The sequence below is a fragment of the Lutzomyia longipalpis genome, chromosome 2 (genome assembly GCF_024334085.1).
Source record: "Lutzomyia longipalpis isolate SR_M1_2022 chromosome 2, ASM2433408v1".
NCBI classification, from domain to species: Eukaryota; Metazoa; Arthropoda; class Insecta; order Diptera; family Psychodidae; genus Lutzomyia; species Lutzomyia longipalpis.
The window spans coordinates 6090032-6110014 of record NC_074708.1 but is presented as its reverse complement, the minus strand read 5'-3'; the positions used below and the strand labels follow the sequence as shown (position 1 = coordinate 6110014).

At 34.4% G+C, this 19983-nt stretch overlaps 1 protein-coding gene across 2 annotated transcripts in view; it reads left to right on the top strand.

The window, feature by feature from the left end:
* Positions 1 to 19983, top strand: part of LOC129788834 (Kv channel-interacting protein 1-like) — a 50182-nt gene that overhangs the window by 18518 nt on the left and 11681 nt on the right. Inside the window, exon 2 of one of the 2 annotated variants that reach the window (XM_055825218.1) lies at positions 14799 to 16308. The exons of the other annotated variant lie outside the window; for it this stretch is intronic. Within the exon in view, the coding sequence (XP_055681193.1) occupies positions 16041 to 16308 (268 nt within the window). The 5' untranslated portion in view covers positions 14799 to 16040. The remainder of the gene's footprint in view (positions 1 to 14798; positions 16309 to 19983) is intronic. 2 annotated transcript variants of the gene reach the window in all.

Here is a 19983-nt window from a genome sequence, read left to right as displayed (position 1 = left end):
AAGCATTAGTATAAAGAGAATACTTGATAAAATTTAATAAGTGAGTTGAAGGAGGAATAGCAAATTCAAAACCGGTGCGGGTCACGAAAGCTCTTCAGTTCAAATGGCTCAAAGGCAACAAACATTTGAAAACATTGCACTGTGAGTCATGTTACAAAATACACTCGAAGCTCTTGTCGGACATTGCTGATAATGGAAACTGCGGTTGGCGGACTTTGGCCACCGAAGCGGATAAATAGGAGAAAATTATTTCAACTGAAGGAGATTTTGCTCTAAGCCATACAACGTGGTATTGCAACGGGGTTATGCTCAGGAGATGAGAGAAAAACGTAGGGGAGACCGGGGTTAAAAAAGTCACTTAAGGGTTTAGAAAAAGCTCAAAATATTATATTTCCCAAACAGATAAAGCGAAATGTTTAGCTCATTTCTTTAGGAAAATTACTGCCCTACAACTCTTTCTCGGATCATTTTATTCTATCTAGCTAGGAAATATGATATTTTAAGCTTTTTCCAAACCCTTAAGTGACTTTATTAGCCCCGGTCTCCCCTACTGCAAAAAAAAACAGAGAATCCTTCTGTATTATGTACCTATATGTAGTGAAAGTGGGCGGTGATAATTAGTCGAGAATACTATATATAGAGTGCATGAATATGTTATTAAAATTCTTTCCTGGAATAAAATGTTAAGGGCAATATTTTAGGCACTATTTGGACGATATCATTGGCTATCGGTGATATTATTAATCATTGAAAATTCATGTAGAAGAATTAAAAGCTTTTACCTAAATATCAAAACAAATGATAAATAATTCCGTCGAAAATAAAATATTTCTTTCAAATAGAATTCAATGAATTTTTAATTTATTTTTGGTTATGGGCACTTGGAATAGAATTCGTTTCGGTTTTAACTTTTCCATTTCCAATTTTAGATGTTTTTTTTTGTTGCAAAATTAGCTTCCGTAAAAGTTTAGCTTTCCACTACAAACCATCATTTTATTTCCCATTTTCCCTTTTGGCTATTCTTTAAACTTGTACGGCAATTGGAATGTATTTCTTAAAGTGCCCCCGTATGGCAAAGTGTTTCCTTGCACGCAACAATCAACGAATTAAATTTCCCGTGAAATCCCACTGTATTACACTCACTAAAGCTTCTAATTAATCAAACATCACTCTGACCTACAATCTGATTTGAGTTTGACACTGAAAATGCCACTGTAAATGACTCTTTTAGGACTTTTATTTAATTATATATTATTTTTATGCTTTTCTTGCGGAAACGTCATGCATGTTGAGCAATAAACGTGAGGGAGTCTCGTGTAGGGTGATTTTGGAATAAAAAAAATGGAAATTAGTGAGAATTTTCTTATTATTCTCACGAGACAAGATTCCAAAAAATTATTTACAAAAAATCTCTAAAAGAAAAAGTAGTGAAATGGTGTGAAAGTTTCTATTTTCACTTCTCTGGGTTAAATAAAAAATACTGCACTACACCAAGAAACGTTGTATTAGGTATATAGTACCCACATTACATAGTACGTATGTTTGTTATTATTGTTTGGCATCGTAACACCCCCTAATTGTATCATATTTCACGATTTTTGTGAAGGAGACGAACACACAAAATTACCGAATTTACGAAATGAAGAAGTCATTTTGATTATGAGCCAGTCTTTTTTTTTTGCTTTCGCTCCCTCAATATTATGTTGTTAATTTGGCGAAATATCCAGATGGAGCCAAATGGAACAGTGTGTCCATAAAAAAAGTATATTATTTACCCATTTTAAATAAATGGAGGAAGCTGTACGTAATTAGACATTCCATTTGAAAGTTTTCGTGCGGGATCTCCATTTCCCATGCCCTGAAAAATAATAATAAGTTCCTGTGAGGAAAGCTACCGCAGTGCAAAAAAAGGGATGAATGTGAGAATCCCAAAGTGAGTATGGGGGGAGCAAATGAGCTCACACAGTGGTGGAATAAATTAAATAAAAAAACAAATAAGAGGTTAAAACTCTCTAACGCAAAGCCAGAATATCTCGCTTGGTTTTTGGGGGTGGCCCCGCAGTCTTGTTGAAATGTGCGGGGCTAATGTTTGCTGAGGGTCTCAAATCGTCAGAACAAACGAAACACCCATTGTCGACAGTGTCGAAATTAATTTAATCACCATTGACGGAAAAGGGGTTGAGCTGTGTGAACGCGCCGAGTGATTAGCGTATATCTCTGAAGCACGTTACTACGGGGGGTCACGAATGAAGCGATGACAGAGAGAATGACTAAATTCCATTCCGGAAGTGCGTCACAAGCACTTTGTTCTGTCAATGTTGCATAATTTAAAATGAAAGCTCCAATACTATATACAGTGGGACCCCAGTACAACGACCACTTGGTTATACTACTCTCGCGCATTGAAAATAATGAGTGTGAAGAGTACATCCAAGCGGTCGTTGTACTGGGGTCCCACTGTAGTATGAAAAGTTCAAAGAGAATCATGTAAAAGATAAATGTGCGTTAAAAGTTTATTTTCTAATCATGAAACATTTTCAACGAATAAAATAGATTGAAAAATTTTAATGAAATCTTCTTAGAAGACGTGTGGGGGTAAGGGGGGTACGAATCATAGCCAAAATATAGCGACATTAGGCGACATGAGACAATTATGCTATCGTTGCTGAATTTTAATTTTGGCATTGGAAATTTTTAACTTGGACCAAGTACAAAATGTCTCCAGTAAAATTAACTACATACGACACATTTTATTGCGACCTTTAATGCATAAATATTTAATTTAAAAGACATGCATCTTTTCCCTTCTGATTTTTCTTTTATTATAAAGTAACCTTATGGCGTAATATTCTCATTTATTAATATTATTTTGTATCTCATTCTTACTTGAGTGGATATATTTCACGGAATAAAAATAATTTTCCTATTACGACGTCCCATGTAATCTGCAATAATGGGCACATAAAATTGTATATATTACTATATATATTATTTTATTTTATTTATGTATAAGACGCACATATTTATTGATGAAATATGATCTGATTATGGATGGTGCGCGGAGTGAATTGGGGTCGAGGCCCTTGTTTGTAGCAAATGAGACTGAAATCTTTCTACATGAGATATATCTCTTCTGGACAATTGAACCTCATAATGTGCATCATCATTCCTGTTTTACTATTTTCGGGGAGAGAAGTCAAAAAAGAATCCTCATTGTTAGAATTTTTATACAAGAAATTTGCTGACAGTAACACATCGATATATTCTTGCAGGAATAACCTCTTGGCGAAAGAATGTGCCGAAATAAAGGGACATTCTCTTACGTTTACTAATAAAAGAAAACCATCAACATCTTGGCATTCTTCTTGTGGGATCTCACCCATTGTACAAAAATGTCCTGCCTCCGTCGCTTTGGTGTAATTAAATCCTGGAGAAAAGTTTTTGGAAACATTTAATTCCACACACTGCTGAGTCGTGAAAATGTCTCTTCAGGCCTACAAAACAACCCTCCTCGTCCACCCCACTCCCCTCAAGGGATATAATTTATTCTTAGCGGAATGTTGTACAAAATGAGTGGAACTAAGGAGAAATTAAGCACCTCTTTTTCTTATATTAGCACTTACTTTCTCACATCAGCGCACCCACTTTCCCTCCACTATATGTGTACAATATATTACCGAAGGGAACCCAAAGTGAGCTTTCGCAATGAAAATTTTCGCAAAATGAGCAGAAAAAATACATTTTAATGGCAAGGAAAATATCCATTCTTTATACGAAGTACGTGTTTGGGGAAGATACAAAAAATTATTATGTTGTTTTATATTTATTTATTAAGACATAGCTCGTGCAAAAAATATCTCACCTTATAAAGCATTTAATGGGATGTTTCAGGATAAAAAATTGTATGTAAGAGGACACAGAGCGTGTTTACTTCACTATACTTATTAATTCACATTGGAATTAGTTTTAAGATGAAAATATTCTTACATTCTTGTATCAAATACTCATTTTTTTCTTGTTTATCCATTAGACCTCTTTAATGATTAAACTCCATTAGAGGGGAACTTTCAAGACCTACATATTTGATTTCAGTCACTTCCCCATATTGTAGATTGTTATTATGGTATGAATTATTCATTTTATATTCACAAAAAAAACTTTTTGGGTCAATGAGAAAGTCAAACTAATCTTAATGACACAAAAACAATTAAAATAAATATTTAAGTAAAACAATAATAAAATAACATTTAAGCTATCAATTCTCTAAGACTTTCAATGATAAAAAATTGAATTCCTAATCCCCAGAAGTCCATTTAATTTAGTAAATCCAGCTTTTAAAGTTCACCAACAAAAGAGATTTTCTACATGCAACGTGTGTTTCTGAAAGAGCGAAAGTATAGAGGATTCAAACTTTTTCAATCATCGTATGAATGTATGCAAGGAAAAGGAGTGAAAATTCATTTTGGGATGAAGTGAACTTTGGAGGAAATAAATCAGTTGGTAGTGAAAGGGTATTTAATACAGATTTGTTCGCTTTTCCACATGGGAATTGGCAGTTTTTTTTTAATCATCGAGAATTCCCTGGCATTTGTATCCAAAGTCAAAACTATGGAATAAAATTTTATCAATTTAAGCGGATTATTCTGTGAATGGAACACCAAATTGCGCAATTTTCAAATGGATGCACTTCCACACACTCACAATATGGTGTGATATTTCTCTCCAATATATTTGTTTCGTTTTAGCAGGTATTATTTACTACAATATTTTAAATCCCTTATCCCCACAAGTTTTCATGCAAATATACAATTTTCGATACTTTTTTTGTGTGTGTGTGGTACTGATATGAAATACAATGTCATTTAATACTATTCTCTAGCACCCTAGCACCCACTCTTCCTATACCGATTTTTTTTTCAACAATGTATTGGCAAAATTTCTATTTGTTAAGCTTAGCTTTAACAATGTAAAATGTGACTGTTACTATTGCTAAATAAGTCCAATAACTCCAAAATATTCTCACTGACGTACACAATTAAAATTTTGCAGTCGTATGAATATTTTTGTGATTTTCCACATCAACTTTAGGTAAAATGAAAAGTTTTAAAACTCCATAAAATAAATTAAAAGTATCTTCACATTGGTCTGAATCTTCACAATCTTATTCACTTTCTTAAGACTTGTAGTTTCCTTAAAACTTGACTTTAAAAGTTCTTTTCTTTTTGTGAAAATTTCTGAATTCTCTCTCAAGTAACACTTAAAAAATATATAATATTGATTAAATAATATAGAGAAATATCTTGAGAATGGTTATATTATTCACGCCTTGAACTATTGCCGCAATATTAAATTATATGTTGTCGTGCCACCCTTAAGTTTTTCAATGGCGTACCAGGTTCCCCAGCCATCAAATGTCGTTGCTATGGTTTCAGCATCGTTGGGTCGTTTAATACATAGCACAAGTGCCAATCTTGAAGACTGAAGAGAATTCTTCCTCTCCATTATAGCACGGTGCAATGGTATAGTACTTAAGAAATGCTTCATATTCGCGATTAAAAGGCAAAGAAGAAAAATCCAATTCATTAAGATTCGTGTCATCTCCCTCGCAGGATATACCTTTTGTAGTCTTCTTGATTTTTGATATGTCACGCAGTGCAATTTTCTCAATAAAGAACGGAACATGGAATGATATTTTTAATAAGTAGTTCTTGAGCTTTTTTTTGTTAGTTCTTGTTTTAGGATAATACTGTGATGCAAACTATTGCAATATCGACTCAGAATGAAAATTGGAGAATATTGTTGACAGCAGTGCTCAACTTTATTGATCTTTTGCTTCAAAACTCTTATTTTTAATTTATTTTTTATTATATATTTTTTATCATTTGTATTTAGTCATAAAATCAATAAGAAAGAGAAAAAATATGACCAGTTTATTGAAAAAAGAAAATAATTTCCTAGTAGTAGTAAAAATAGTAAATCTCTGCTAAATCACCATATTTCTCGACCCTCAATTTATTTACAGTTGAATAGACAAAGAAAATTTCCATTTTCCATTCAACCAAAATCCTGCAAAAGAGAAAAAAGCTTTTACAAGGATATGGTAGGAGCTTTTATATGGTACACGGTTGGAAAAACTTAACATTGAATTGAGTAGAATAGCAGGAAGTTTATCTTTCTTGTGCGTTTATATACATTTTTTTTTATCAAAAATCTAAAGGTATGCCTGCCTAAAATGTATTTTGTGTGATAATATCTCTTTAGGAAATCCCCTTCCTACTCCAATAAACTGGTGATAGTAGAAGGAAGTCATATATTGAGCTTACATTTTGATATAATCGTAAAGTTTTCCGTGTGAAGCACACAAAAATAACGACAAGAAGAAGAAAAGAAAACCCCATACAAGTTTTCCATACAAAGCACTCACACCCTTGTCACACACAGGTTGAGGTGAAAACTGATGAGATAGTGTCGGGAGAAGTGAGAGAGAGAGTCTTTGCATACCTCTATCCATCATTCAGTTTGATTTACAGCTGTGAAAGCTTTATAAATTGTGAGTTAACAGCAATTCAACAAGCTTAGTTAAATAAATGGAAGATATTCATCTTATCTCTGTATCGTTATCAGCATTGGAAAATATTTAGCAGCTTTTCTTGGGATTTATTGGACATTTAGAATTTCAATTGTTTCATTTCTTTTTGGGGTTGATTGGAAATGATTCTATATTATAAATTTTCATTGATCTATTGCCCGTTTAGAGCATGATGCGGGTCTTTTATGTAGCTTTCATAGACCTCTCTGTGTAGCTTTGATATGTTCTAAATGAGCCACTATTGCAATCATATATAGTCTCCCGCCAAAAATAAAACAAAGGCAATTGAAAAAATAACTTTTTGTCTCAATATTTTGTCGATGATTTTTTTGGAAGCTTCATACATATACATCCTTTTTTCAGAACTATCAGGATGATCAAAGTTAGACAGAAGGTTGATTTTTAGCATGCAATCAAAGAGAAAAAATCGCATTTTTAATGGCTTTTCAATAAAATTAAATTCTACCAATTTAACATTAACATTTTTTAATTACTCTGCACCCTGTTATTTTTATCCTAAATTCAAATTATCCTACTTCACCCCTGTTTATTTTATTTCACACATACATATGTATGTTATTAATATTTCCGGTTGAACAATCGATTCGCTCCAGGTGAAAATATCCAAATTATTTTACAAATTACCTAACGCCGCATTATAAATGGCATTCATTAAATTTCAATGAAATGTAGCAATATTTTTTGCAAATGGAAAGTAAACAGATGACCACATAATTTTTCACATGCTGTACAATTAATACACCATCATGGAGTTATTAATCATTTACATAGTGTTTTTATCATTGACCCGCTTGCCACTGAACTGTGTGACCAAGTGAACTTTTACCCATCATCCTTTTTATCCTCTTCACGACCTTTGCTTGTAGTTTTAAATTTGCGAGTTATTTATGGTTCTTCATCATCCCCCTCAGCCAAAAAATGAATGAAAAAAAGCATGAATTTGATACTTGGTTCATAGAGTACACTGCATCATAGCATAAGCTGCGGGTGGAATTCACTATGCATTCCCTCTGAAAAATTAACATTTTATCTCTATGTTTGAGTACAAAACTCATTTAAACTCGGAAAATCTCAAGTCATCATGCATATAAATTTTTCGGGAAAATTTATGCATTATTTCGAGCAAGTATGTATGTACATATTTTTTTTATTACTTAAGTACCCAATGGAGACACATATATGTAAAATTTTATAACAACTTCAATGTGGATTAAAAATTATACATTAAATTTCAAACACTCTCAATTTCATTCTTTCCACGATTAAATGGATAAAATCTGAAAAATTTTCCCTTGAAATAATTTAGTATTCAGTCCACATACTTTCTTGATACCTACATGATTTCACTGTAAGTGCACACATGTGTATTAACCAGAGGATTATATGGGAATATTGTTCTCCTTTATATTATCTGTCTTCAGTAAGTTTATCCTTAAGAGCTTTTTCACTGGTTTTACTTTAAACTTTAAGGAATTTAGAAAATTTAAATTAAATTAACTAAGAAAATCTGATAAATATGTTGCATAAATGTCCAAGAAATTACTATATGTATCACGCGTATTATATAGGAAATAGATAGTTGAGAAAATCCACATGAATTTGTGATACACAAAACAATCTCTATAGGGGAGACCGGGGTAAAAATAGTCAATTTGCGTAAATCCTTATCTGCAGGATTCCCCAAGGGCAAGAAAATTTCCTCGATAGGTCATTCTTATAGGAAATTTCCTGGCCTACAACTTTGTCTCAGACCACTTTTCTCTATCTCCACGGGAAATATGAGTTTTCGAGCTTTTCCTAAACCCTTCCGCTTCTGACTTTTTTTAAACGCGGCGGGTAAATATAGTCACCAGTTGGCTAAATAAAGTCGGTCGAATTTTCCGACATTTCCAATGATTTTAATAATTCTTTATTCATTCCTACAATTTTACACATTACTACACTATTCACAAATTCTATTTGATCCAAGTTGCACTGTGCAGAATTTTTCGGAAGATTACTCCACACCTAGTCGATAGACTGTTTGGGTGGAGGGAAGATCCTGTCGGAGATGTTGGTGCACGGGAAGTTCCGCTATCGCAGGCGCTGGCTGCTAGCATTGGCACTCTTTCGCCGTTGGTGATTCACAGTGCATATCCATAATCAGCATTGTACCTCCGCCTACAGATGGCACTGTTGATATTGGCTCCGACCCATACAGGAAGTTCCGCAAACACAGGCACTGACTGCTAGCAGCTGCACATTTATCGCTGGTGGACCGGCATAGCTATGGACACTGGTGGCTACTGTTGTCCCTCCGCCCTACAGATGGCACTGATGCTGATGTTGGCTCCATCTCGTAGTTGCACAAATCGTCCGAGCAGGAAAGGAATAGCTGTGGAGTAGAAAGGAAAGAAAGGGAAGGAAGCACTAGGCCAGAAAAACGGCAAGCCGCTGCGGGAATCGAACCCACAACCCCAGCGATGAGTGGTATTGAGTGGTGCTTTAGCTCTCTTTACCACCGGGGCTGAGAGATTGATAGTAGTTGATAGCTAAACTTCTCACCTTTTGATCCACGACAAGGAATTTTACTTTTATACGCACTAAAACAGAGAATTTTGCGATTTTCTCAAACACGCCATTTTGCAACAAATGAATAGAAAATATGCCAAAAATTTCGATCTCCCATATGATTTACATGGGATGACTAGATCTACCCCAAGGGGTATGTTTTGATTCAAAAAATTGTAGAGAAAAATCATTAAAAGTTATTGAAGAATACACCTTGGCAACGTTTTCTGAAGTAACCTAGCTAGTGAGAAAAATTATCAGATTGGAAAATTGCTGAAGGAAAACTTCGGAAAACTCGTTTTTCTCAATACGCAAAAGTTTGGGAAATGGGTCAAAAATCTATTTTCATTTTTAACTCCTAAAGTACTGATCGGATAACCTCCAAATTACTGTCAAAAATTATAGGTTGGTAGGGCTTTGCACCCTAATTTTTTCCGATTTTTCCGATTTATGTTTTGGGAGAAATTGGCATTTGAAAATTCCAAAATGACTATTTTTACCCCGGTCTCCCCTAGTCAATTTCATTAAACTTTCTCTGCGGATTTGACACTCATAACTCAGCTGAATTGTTTAATTAATTACACACCATGGCAAACCAGCAGACAAAGTGGAGGGACGATAAATATATAGAGCACCAAAATTCCCAATAGGCTAAAATACAAAATTACTCAACAGGGAATCCTTTTCTTCTCCTACATGGGGTGAGTTTGGTATATGGTAATATCCAAAATACTTGTTTCATTTTTGCAAATTATGCTGTACCTGAAAAATTGTGCTAAAATTAAAGCATTTGAGACACGTAGTTGAATTTAAATTTGGGTCAAATGACTGTAGAATTGACATTTTCCACATAAGTTCTTCAAATGCTTAATTTTCGAGTAAATTGAGAATTTTAGATTTGAATTTTTCATTGGAAAAAGCGGAGCTTTTTTCATTTTAATACATTTTGAGCACGATTTTCAATTTTCTTTTTATTTTATTTAAATTATTGCACTAATATTTTTTTTTTCAAAGTCAACCTATCGTGATGAAAATCGATTGCAGGTATTAATGTACTGATGAGTGTAAAGATGTGCTTTACACTGTCATCTAATTCAATGTAATAAAATTCAACATCGCAATAAAAACTTTTTTTAAAATTTTTACTTTCTCAATTTATTAAAGATTGCTTTTTAACGGAACAAGTAAATTCTCTCTAACTGAACTCCCACCTGGAGGAAAGTACCCCAAAGAAAAGCACCAAGAAGCATCGCGTAGAACAATATCCATTTTCATTTGAACATTCTCTGAAAATTGGAAAAGTTCTTTGATTGAAAATTAAAACGAATTTCTGGACATTATTGAAAATTCACCCCATACAATTTTCCACAATTCTGCATTACTCCAGAATATCTCTTGGGATACACACAAAGTGAAATTTGCTCATGCCAATCTGCCCGAGGGTCCAGTTTGGGTTAACTAAGGTTATAATATGGAATTTTCGGGATCTATGTAGCTTAATCAGTATTTTTTATATAACGCAAGAAATTAAATTAAGGTTTGAGGGTGAAAGATGTTGGTAATATAATTTGTATTCATACCATACAGTTCACACGTAATTTCAATGCCGTTGGTATTCAAGGGGTTGCCAAAAAGTTTTCCGCGTGAGTGACTCACCCCTCGACATTCACGCAATTTACCTCATTTTCTCCTTACACCCCCGCAGAAGAAGATAAGGGTTGTGCTTCTGAAATATGCGGTGTTACTGTGCTTGTGAGAGTTATATTACGGGAAAGATTTTATACGCGAGGTGTAACTTTAAAGGTGGCACCTTAAGTGAAAAGGGGAGGCCTTAAATGAAGAAGGTGTCAGACAAGAGGATATGTTTCGTCACCTCCGTACAAACCAAATCTGTCAGAACTTTCTTCATGCAACTTTATTTTCAAATTATATACCTATTACAGCACTTTCTGTGTGCGAAAATATACATATGTATAGTATACGGTGGGCTTATATATAGCGTCTAGGGATGGCTTGAGGGGTAAGATCATGAAAAATTTATTGTGCATTCTCCAACTTATATACACTGCGGTTAACCCTTAGTGTGGTTCTTGGATATTTGCCAATGGATCTTTGGTTTGCCACACTCCATGTGTGTGCCTCCAAGTAAACCAAATGGAACCCTAGAGAATACATACTTAGCATTCATTCTTCGATTCTGGAAGCATTCACAGCAGAATCTCCAGCAGAATGTCTTTAAGCTCTCTCTCTCTCTCTCTTTCTACTACAAGAAGCTTTACTAAAAATATACTTCCTGCATTTTCGAATTTTCAACTTTCACTTGAGTGCAGTGTACAATACAATTATGCTGGCTTATATATAGCATAAACAGGATCTATGTTTATACGACAGAAAAAAACTTGGAAGCTAATTTGGCTACAAATATTTAATTTATGGTAATGCAATTCTTTATGTTTTCATAGTTATGGAGTTGCCAGCTTATTTTTTTCTTTGGCCCACTTTTAGTTTTTCTTGGGAGGAAAAATGAAAAGTTTTCTCATTTGGAGTTCTTGCCACAATGTCCATAGACTACGTCATAGACTGGGTCACTTGCCCAATGTTTTAAAAAATTAACAACAGCAGATAATCATTTTCAACAACCAAACTATTTTCAACAATCGCATAATTTGATTTGCTTCGTGGAGGAAGTCAAAAGTCAAAAGTTTGCACATCACGTGCAATTACTTCAATATTATATTCTTTGAAAGAAATAAAATTTGATTAAATTTTTTTATAACATTTTTATGGATTAAGTGGAGCTTTCCATTTTACTTGCAAGACTATAATCTTCCTTCTTCTCAAAATATTTTCCTTCCATCAACCGCATTGTTTCTCAACAAGGGTGCTCAATGGCAAGTAATTCCTCACAGCTTCAGGAACTTTGCATGAATTAATTGATGTGTCATAGTAAGGAAAATGCTAAATAGCATGGATTCCAACAACACTGCTGTCTTTCGCGCAATTTACTCCATTGTACATATATATTGCGTGTATATATAAATGTTGTTAAATGATGAAAAGTGCTCCGAGATGTTTGACCCGGAGAGCTCTATTCTACTTTGCTTATGTATTGCTTCATTAAAGCCATATTCCAAGTTATTGTTTGGAATTTTTCAGGCCAATGCGGCTCTATATTTTGCTCTATAGGCTTGCTATATACATATATTAACTATGTACATTCTGTGCATAAAGCTAGGATAGAGAGAGTGAGAGCGAGAGTTGGTAATATCTGAGGGGTGTATTAGATAAAATCACAACTTCCAGTGTCATCATTATTTTTGCGTGGTTTCCGTTTGCCATTCTTGGTAGGTTTGTAGCCTTCTGTATCGCTATATAACCCAACCATTTTGTTAATAGAATATTTTTATTATGATAAACGTACCATAACACGCAGCTTCTGTCCTTGGTAGCGGTTGGACCATGACGAAAAATCTGTGGAATAACCTATGTCCCTCGCTTCTCTCCATTTTCTCTGGGGCTGCATGGAAATGATATTGTGATTCCCCCATTTTCGCCAATGAAGCTCTTTTATATACCGATATATGTTGTACATGACAGTATATAAATATATATTCATACATAGGATGTATACTGACTTTCATGCTCAACATAACATACAGCGATTTTAGCAATGATGACAGTTTGCCGAGAGGAGTATCATAGATAGTCGTCATACCTACATATGTAGGCTACATGTTAACTTAATTGTTTGTTATATATAATTTTTAATATTCTAAAACTGCTAGAATTTATCTCTTTTCTTCCTTAAATTTTCTAAGGAATATCGCTATTGGATTAACTTTCTTATTTGAATTTCCTTTTGAATCTCAATCCGTTTAGCCTTTGAACCCCCTTTGATTTATTCAAAACAGAGACTTTTTTCCAAAGCATAAATTTAAAATATCACAATAAACAAAATTTATATTCAGAGTGTGAGATTAACTACTACACTTCCTGGTTACTCAAACGAAAGTCTTGTTTACCAAGTGGGTAGCAAGTGTTATGAATGGGAAAGTTTCTTCGTAAACTTCTCAATGTGTTATAACCACCCCCGGAAGGAGACTCCCTCTCTGCATGTGGCGTCATTTTCTGGGTCAAGTGTACCACATTTCCTTGTATGACCATCCCCTTGGTAAAGCCTGCCGTCAAAGAAATAATAGCAATAGATGCTAACAGCGACGACATTGAATCTGGTGGTCGCATTGGTTTCTCAAATGTTGCCAAGAAATAAGCCGTGGAGTATATAATGATGATAAAAAGATGACGACAGTGGGTTTCCCATAATATTCCCGGCGCTTTAGCGTGTGCCACCGCATGAGAAAAGCAATTTTCTTCTAGTCACGTGATCATGGGAAAAAAGGGTGACGAAGATGGGAGTCAATACTGAATCATGGTCCATTTTATGGATATCGAAAATTTTCTCCCATATTTGCCTTTCACTTGTTCCATACACAATACATAATATGCGGAGAATAACTTCACATGGTGAAACATATTGATATTATGACTTGCCCAGTGAAATATTGCTGCCAGTGAGGTGAATGTGGTTGCTGAAGCAATTGCTTAAGGAGGTTAGAGAAGAATTTTGTGCTGTAAGGATGTCTTATTCATACATCTTATATAGAATTCCTTTTTGAAATTATTATGTTCACTCAATAGACTTGTTGAGCTTAATTGTCTTTATTCTGTAGGTATTATCAAATTGAATGGTATATTAGTGAATTTCTTACACAAAAAACTTTAAAAAGAACTGTAAGAAATCGTGAAGAATATAAACTTCACTGATAAGAGATAAGAAAGCACTAAAAGCTCCATTTTACTTACTCATGAAAATGATCCCAGCTTACTTTAATTTTTAATTATTATCCTTCATGGTTTTGCAGCAATAAATGACTTGTCCTTCAATGTCATAATAACTAGAACAGTTCTATTTTTAGAAACTCGGTCCATTTATATTTTCTTTAACGTCTACATTCCTTTAAATATTCTGGGAAAAGGAGATTCAGCTCGTTGCATTGCATACTAAAATGCACATTGTAAGCCAACCAATTGTCACAGCTAAAATCGTGACGGTATTGTTGTACCTTACAAAGTACATATATTTTATGTAGGTATGTAAGGGAGGCTGGGGTTAAAAAATCAGACAAGAGATTAGGAAAAGCATAAAATATTATTTTTCTCAACGCGGTAGAAAAAAGTAAATCAAATAATTCTTTTAGAAAATTTTCTGCACTAAGAATTTAGTATTTGGTTGACCCTTTTAGCCCCAGTATCTCCTAGACATTTTTTGTAAATTAATACTCTAAAAATTTTACAGCATAACACATTTGAATAACTATATATTTTATCACTTCTCTTACTTTGTTAATCTATGTGTGTTTTAGAACTGTATACACCCCAGCACACCTTGCTTGTACTACCTACATACATAATACTACCATTCTACATAACAATTCTCAGTGCGTCTTTTATGTTCATTGACTCATCCATTGAATCAAACTAATCAATGAAAAATTAAAAGAAAACATTGAGAATACATTTATTCTCAATGAAATAATTAACTAATACTGGCTTTTTTCTCTTTTACTGTCTTCCGCAGATTGACAGCACCGCACAGATTTGCACATATTCACACAATACGAATTATTAACATCATCCACCCAGTTGGTGTGTGGCTCTAATAAATAACTCAGCTGATTACATTTGGCATTAAAAAAAGAAGAGAAAAACTTGTGAAATCAAATACCCAAGCAATGCTCATCAATCCACCTACTTCATCTCAATCGATGCCCAAATGAGCTGAAGATTTTGGCATCAGTCAGCCAATATAAAAGATTGCTACCATATGCTTACATTTGTGAGAGGATCTAAGTTAGAGTCCTCCATAGACCACTTGGCTATATTATGTAGTACTCGGTATAGTTGGAGTGGGTGGAGGTGAGACATAAAAAAAAATTCGCGCGAACAGACTGAGAATCACAACACCCGACACTTTCACTGCCGCAATCAATAAGGAGGCAGGCACTCATCAAATTTTCATCGATTACATGTAGATAAATTTATATTTTGGGACTGTGGTATACGCGCGTGGAAGCTACACTCTGTACAGAAAGCACCTACATACAACATCGTGGGATTATAATGTTGATGCTGAGAAGATTTGGAGCATTTGTGTGGTGCTAGAATGTGAGTGTATATTATATTTTGAAATTGCTCCATTGCGATACGCGATGTGGCTTCCATTGTATCACAGAAGGCAGCGAATCGACTCGAATTCACAGAATTTACAATAAAATTCACTTGTTGGCATCAACACACATATATATAGAAGCAGCCGGTAATACGTCCAAATCGCACCGAGCGCAATGCTGTGAAGCTTTAATTCCGCCAACTGAAGAAAGGGGCATTGGGTATAGAGCACTCACAACGAGGAAGTCTAGTGGTCATCACAGTCCGGCATAGTTGAGTGCCTTCAGTTTTGTCTGGGTCTTCAATCTCCTAACAAGCACACACATTCGGGGTCCTCACTGTGATGGGGCACCAAAGGAAGTTAATGTGAGCCACTGTACCCGTTCGTAGTAAATTTACAATGGTGTGACACATTGCTACTGGTCGGGAACAATTAGCTGACGCTGAACGTTAGTTACATACATATATATGTGATTTTGTGAGTGTTGCAGCTGAAGCTGTGCGCTGGTGCAATTTGCCCAAAATTTGGATACTCTTTGCCTTTCGATTTTTGTGCGTGGGGAAAATGTTTCGGTGTTGGGTGGTGGAAATTGTGTAGTGTGGGCTCCTGGCTGCCGGGAGGGGCCCCAAAACCCCTCGATATGCCAAGAGCATGGCCGGCCCGCAGGCACAGCAAGCGAGTGCGTCACGGGCGGCACAGCCGTTGCTCAATCAAAATAACCAAGTGCACACAGCGGATGATGGCCTGGAGTTGGTCACCCGCGATAATATCCATAGGCACCACGTGGAGATCGCGGTGGAAGATGACGATATCAGCGAAGGTTCTAAGCGTGTTCGCCACAAGCACCGTCCGCTCTATAGGCGTCTCTTTAGCTACATCAGGAATGCCTGGACGGGGGTCAACTTTTCCTCGGGAAATGGTAATTACACACATTCTCACGCATCTCTCTGTCTGATCTCAAAATTAGTCATTCCCTCCACCAAGTCGCCATGGGGTTTTTTTCGTTTTTCATTGATTGATCATTCACTCTCTCTAGGGGAAACCTTTCTTTCACCAAACATTGATCAATACGTAGATAGGTAGTTTAAATGTAAGTAAAGCATATGCCGTTGATTTCTTTCGATTGAAAAACAATCAATGCATAGAATATCTTGTCTATTCTGAGATCATCTAGAGTCGAGGATCTTCTAGATAAGAAACTCTTTGAAATTCCTTTAAGAACACTCTTTAATAAAGAAAATTAATTTTTCCACGAACATTGCGACATTTTAATCAATTATATCAGCAATTAAATAAATGACAAGGATACTCTCTAAAACATAAAAGAATTTAAATTATGATCCATTAATTTTGCAATATTAATATTATTGATAGAAATTTATTTAGATTATAACAAATTAATATAAATACTGAAAATGCAATATAAAATATTTATTCGCTACATTTCACATGATTAGTTTGAAAGGATATTTATTTAATTTTACTCTAAATAAACTCAATTATGTTTAATTTATTTTAATAACTTTGATTATTTGCATAACCTAAATACATATTGTTTTTTTTTCTAAACGGTTTTGTGGATGAAAATTATGTTTATCTATTTTAATTTCCCTTTGTTTATTGAGCATAAATTAATATTAAATTTAATGCAATTTGAATTTAATTTTTTTTTTGATCTCAATTAAATTTCAAACATAAATTTCCCTAATTCTTTTCAGGAAAGAAAAGATTTATTTTAAACATCTTCTCAGCATAAGATTTTCACGAAGAATAGAAAAGATAATAATTTTTCTTTTATTCTTGCAATTTATCTAATTGGATCAAAGGGAAATACTTAATTCTCTTGCATTATGTGTAATCGACAGGTGTGCCATGTTAATCTGTATGATTATCTAGAATTTCTTCCTATGCTAAATCAGTTGTTTCTATTTTGGGATCAAAGACTCCGTGCGATTGCTTCAAAAATAGGTTTTTCTATGTATTGCATTTCATGAAGTACCCACAAACTCATTCCTCGCAATTTGTATATACAAAGTTGCTCAATATGTAAAGTGTCTCCCGCCGTGCTTTTGGGGAGGAAAATACCCTACACGATGACAGAGTAGTTCCTCCACCATATTGCTAATTAACCCCGCCGCGTGTACGACTCAATGGGGGAGGTGTACCCGCACCAACCATCGTGTAATGTTTTGATATCATTTCGGGCGTCAGGAGGGAAATTAATCAAGAAAACCTTTTGCGTTTATATATACGTGTTTATATGCGAAAATATAAGTTTTCTTTTTTCGGGGTGTACACAGAGAAAACCTCAACCTCAATGGATTCTCTCGCACCATTCTCTCTCCAATTTAAATTTAATGATTTTCACTTCTGTATATTTTTTGAGAGACCAATGCGCACCACCACACAACAGAAATTAACGAATATCCATCTGTTTTCCATATTCTCCAAAATTTACATTTCTTGGCAGTTTTATGGCACAAGAAAAATTTGAAGAATCAACCTTTTTCGTCTTTACTGCCGCCCCCGGGTACAGTCCTACGCACACATATTTTAGATTTTTCTCATGATTTTTTTTGCAGATATTCTCTTGTCTTTTTCGAAAAAAAAAGCTGCCTCGCAATTCATCTCACCCCTTGATGATCTTTTTCAAATAGGTTTTGGGGGTGTGGCATTGGGTTTTACATCATGTAAAAACATTCATGTCTCAATATGTTGAAACGATATAAAGACAATCCAGCTGAATCCCCCGAAATTTTCATAAATCTACAAATTGAGTCTACTAACATACTCTTGATTACTCTTTGCCTACAAATAAAAACAAACTCTTCCTTTATTAGAATTGAAAGGAATCATTTTACTTTCCATCGAATTATGTATAAAATTCTCCACTTTAGAATACTTTGGAATGTTTAATAAATCATAAAGAAAATTTATGATTCCAAGAAAATTATTAAACAACTGATTTGGCACACAACTTAGAGACCCCACTGGTTCAATGAAATATTTAATGCTCAGATACTTTCATGGTAGAGCAGTTACTATGTAGTTTGGTAACTTTTTTTTTTTGAAAGTATGTAAACAATTTTTTTAGAGCAATTTTGCATTAGATCCTAAACGAAACTTTTCATGGGAAATAATAATTTTCTCAGTTGGGGAATTTTTGGCAAAAGGAAAAATTTCCAGAATAGATGCGAATGAGCGCGGAGTCATTAAATGAATAAGTGGCCATTGAATGGGATTAAACAGTTCCAAGGATTGTATTTATTCTCCTCCATAATTATGGCGAATTTCATTTACTACCAGCTGGTACTAAATTTTCTGCCTCTGCAGTAATAAAATCAATTACAATGTCATAAATAATATCGCGATAGAACTTTGAGATTTTGAGCATTTAAAATTGCTCGAAGATTGGAGTAGATTATGGCTAAATTTACAACATATTAATAGAGCTGAATTTTACATGCAAAATTTATCGTCAATTTTATGATAATGTCGTCTATCTAATGCTATTTAATATTGCTATTTTTGCATTAGATTGAATACATACAAGAAGAATGAGATGCTTTGTGGAAAACGTGGTTAAACATTATTTTTTATATGAAAATTAATTTATATAGTTTAATAATAAACTGAAAATTTAATTGGGCGTTTTTAAAATAATAAAAAAATATAATTTCAGAAAATAATGTAGGGAAAATTACCAAAAAAATATTCTCTTCTAAAATTTTAAAGTAATTTCCTGCAATGTTTCCTGAAATTTCAATTATACTCACTGCAAAAAAATGGAAAATATTCTATTTTTTGATTTTATGTAATTTCCAGTTGAATTTGTAATTAAATTTTTCTGCATTTTGTTGATGGTCGCTGATGGTGTTGTTGTTTCAACTGTTATGAATTTTTAGGAAAACAGAGCGAAAAATTGTGCACGAAGCTGGATGATGAAAAACCCTATAAAAAATCGGTAGTGTACATCAGTTGAGCGATAATTTAATATTCCAATGCATGCACATAAATTTCTTACAATTTCTCGAGTCCAGTGTGTTCATTCATTGAGAAAATACACACACATACACAACTGAGAACATTGGAGGCGTCATACTCGCGTGATGGCAAGAAAGGACAAATAACTGGTGGCTTGTAAAAAACCACGGTGTAAAAAATGTGGAATGGAGCGTTATATGGAAGTGAGAGGAGGCAGACAAAAAAAAACTCAACGTTTATAATAAAAATGTGAAAATATAAAAGTTGTTTATATAATTCTGGAGGTGATGTATAATTGTGCTGGGTTGAATAAACAACCAAACCCGTGAGCTTTAATGACAACCCGGCGTCTCCATCGAGGTGCTGCGGCAATTTCACCCACATTATACCTCTCACCTCGCTCCCGTGACCCCCCACGTGCTTTTCTCTCCCGAGAAAATGGGGTGAATGAAGTTATATTCTCGCGTTTTCACTCATATTTTTTTATATACAACATACCTACCTTAAACTTCTCTACATTGTTTTTGGTAAAAAAAAGAAATATGCAAGTGCACAGGAGGGGTACTACACGAGAGAGTGCCAGAACGTGGTATAGAACATCATGAATTCT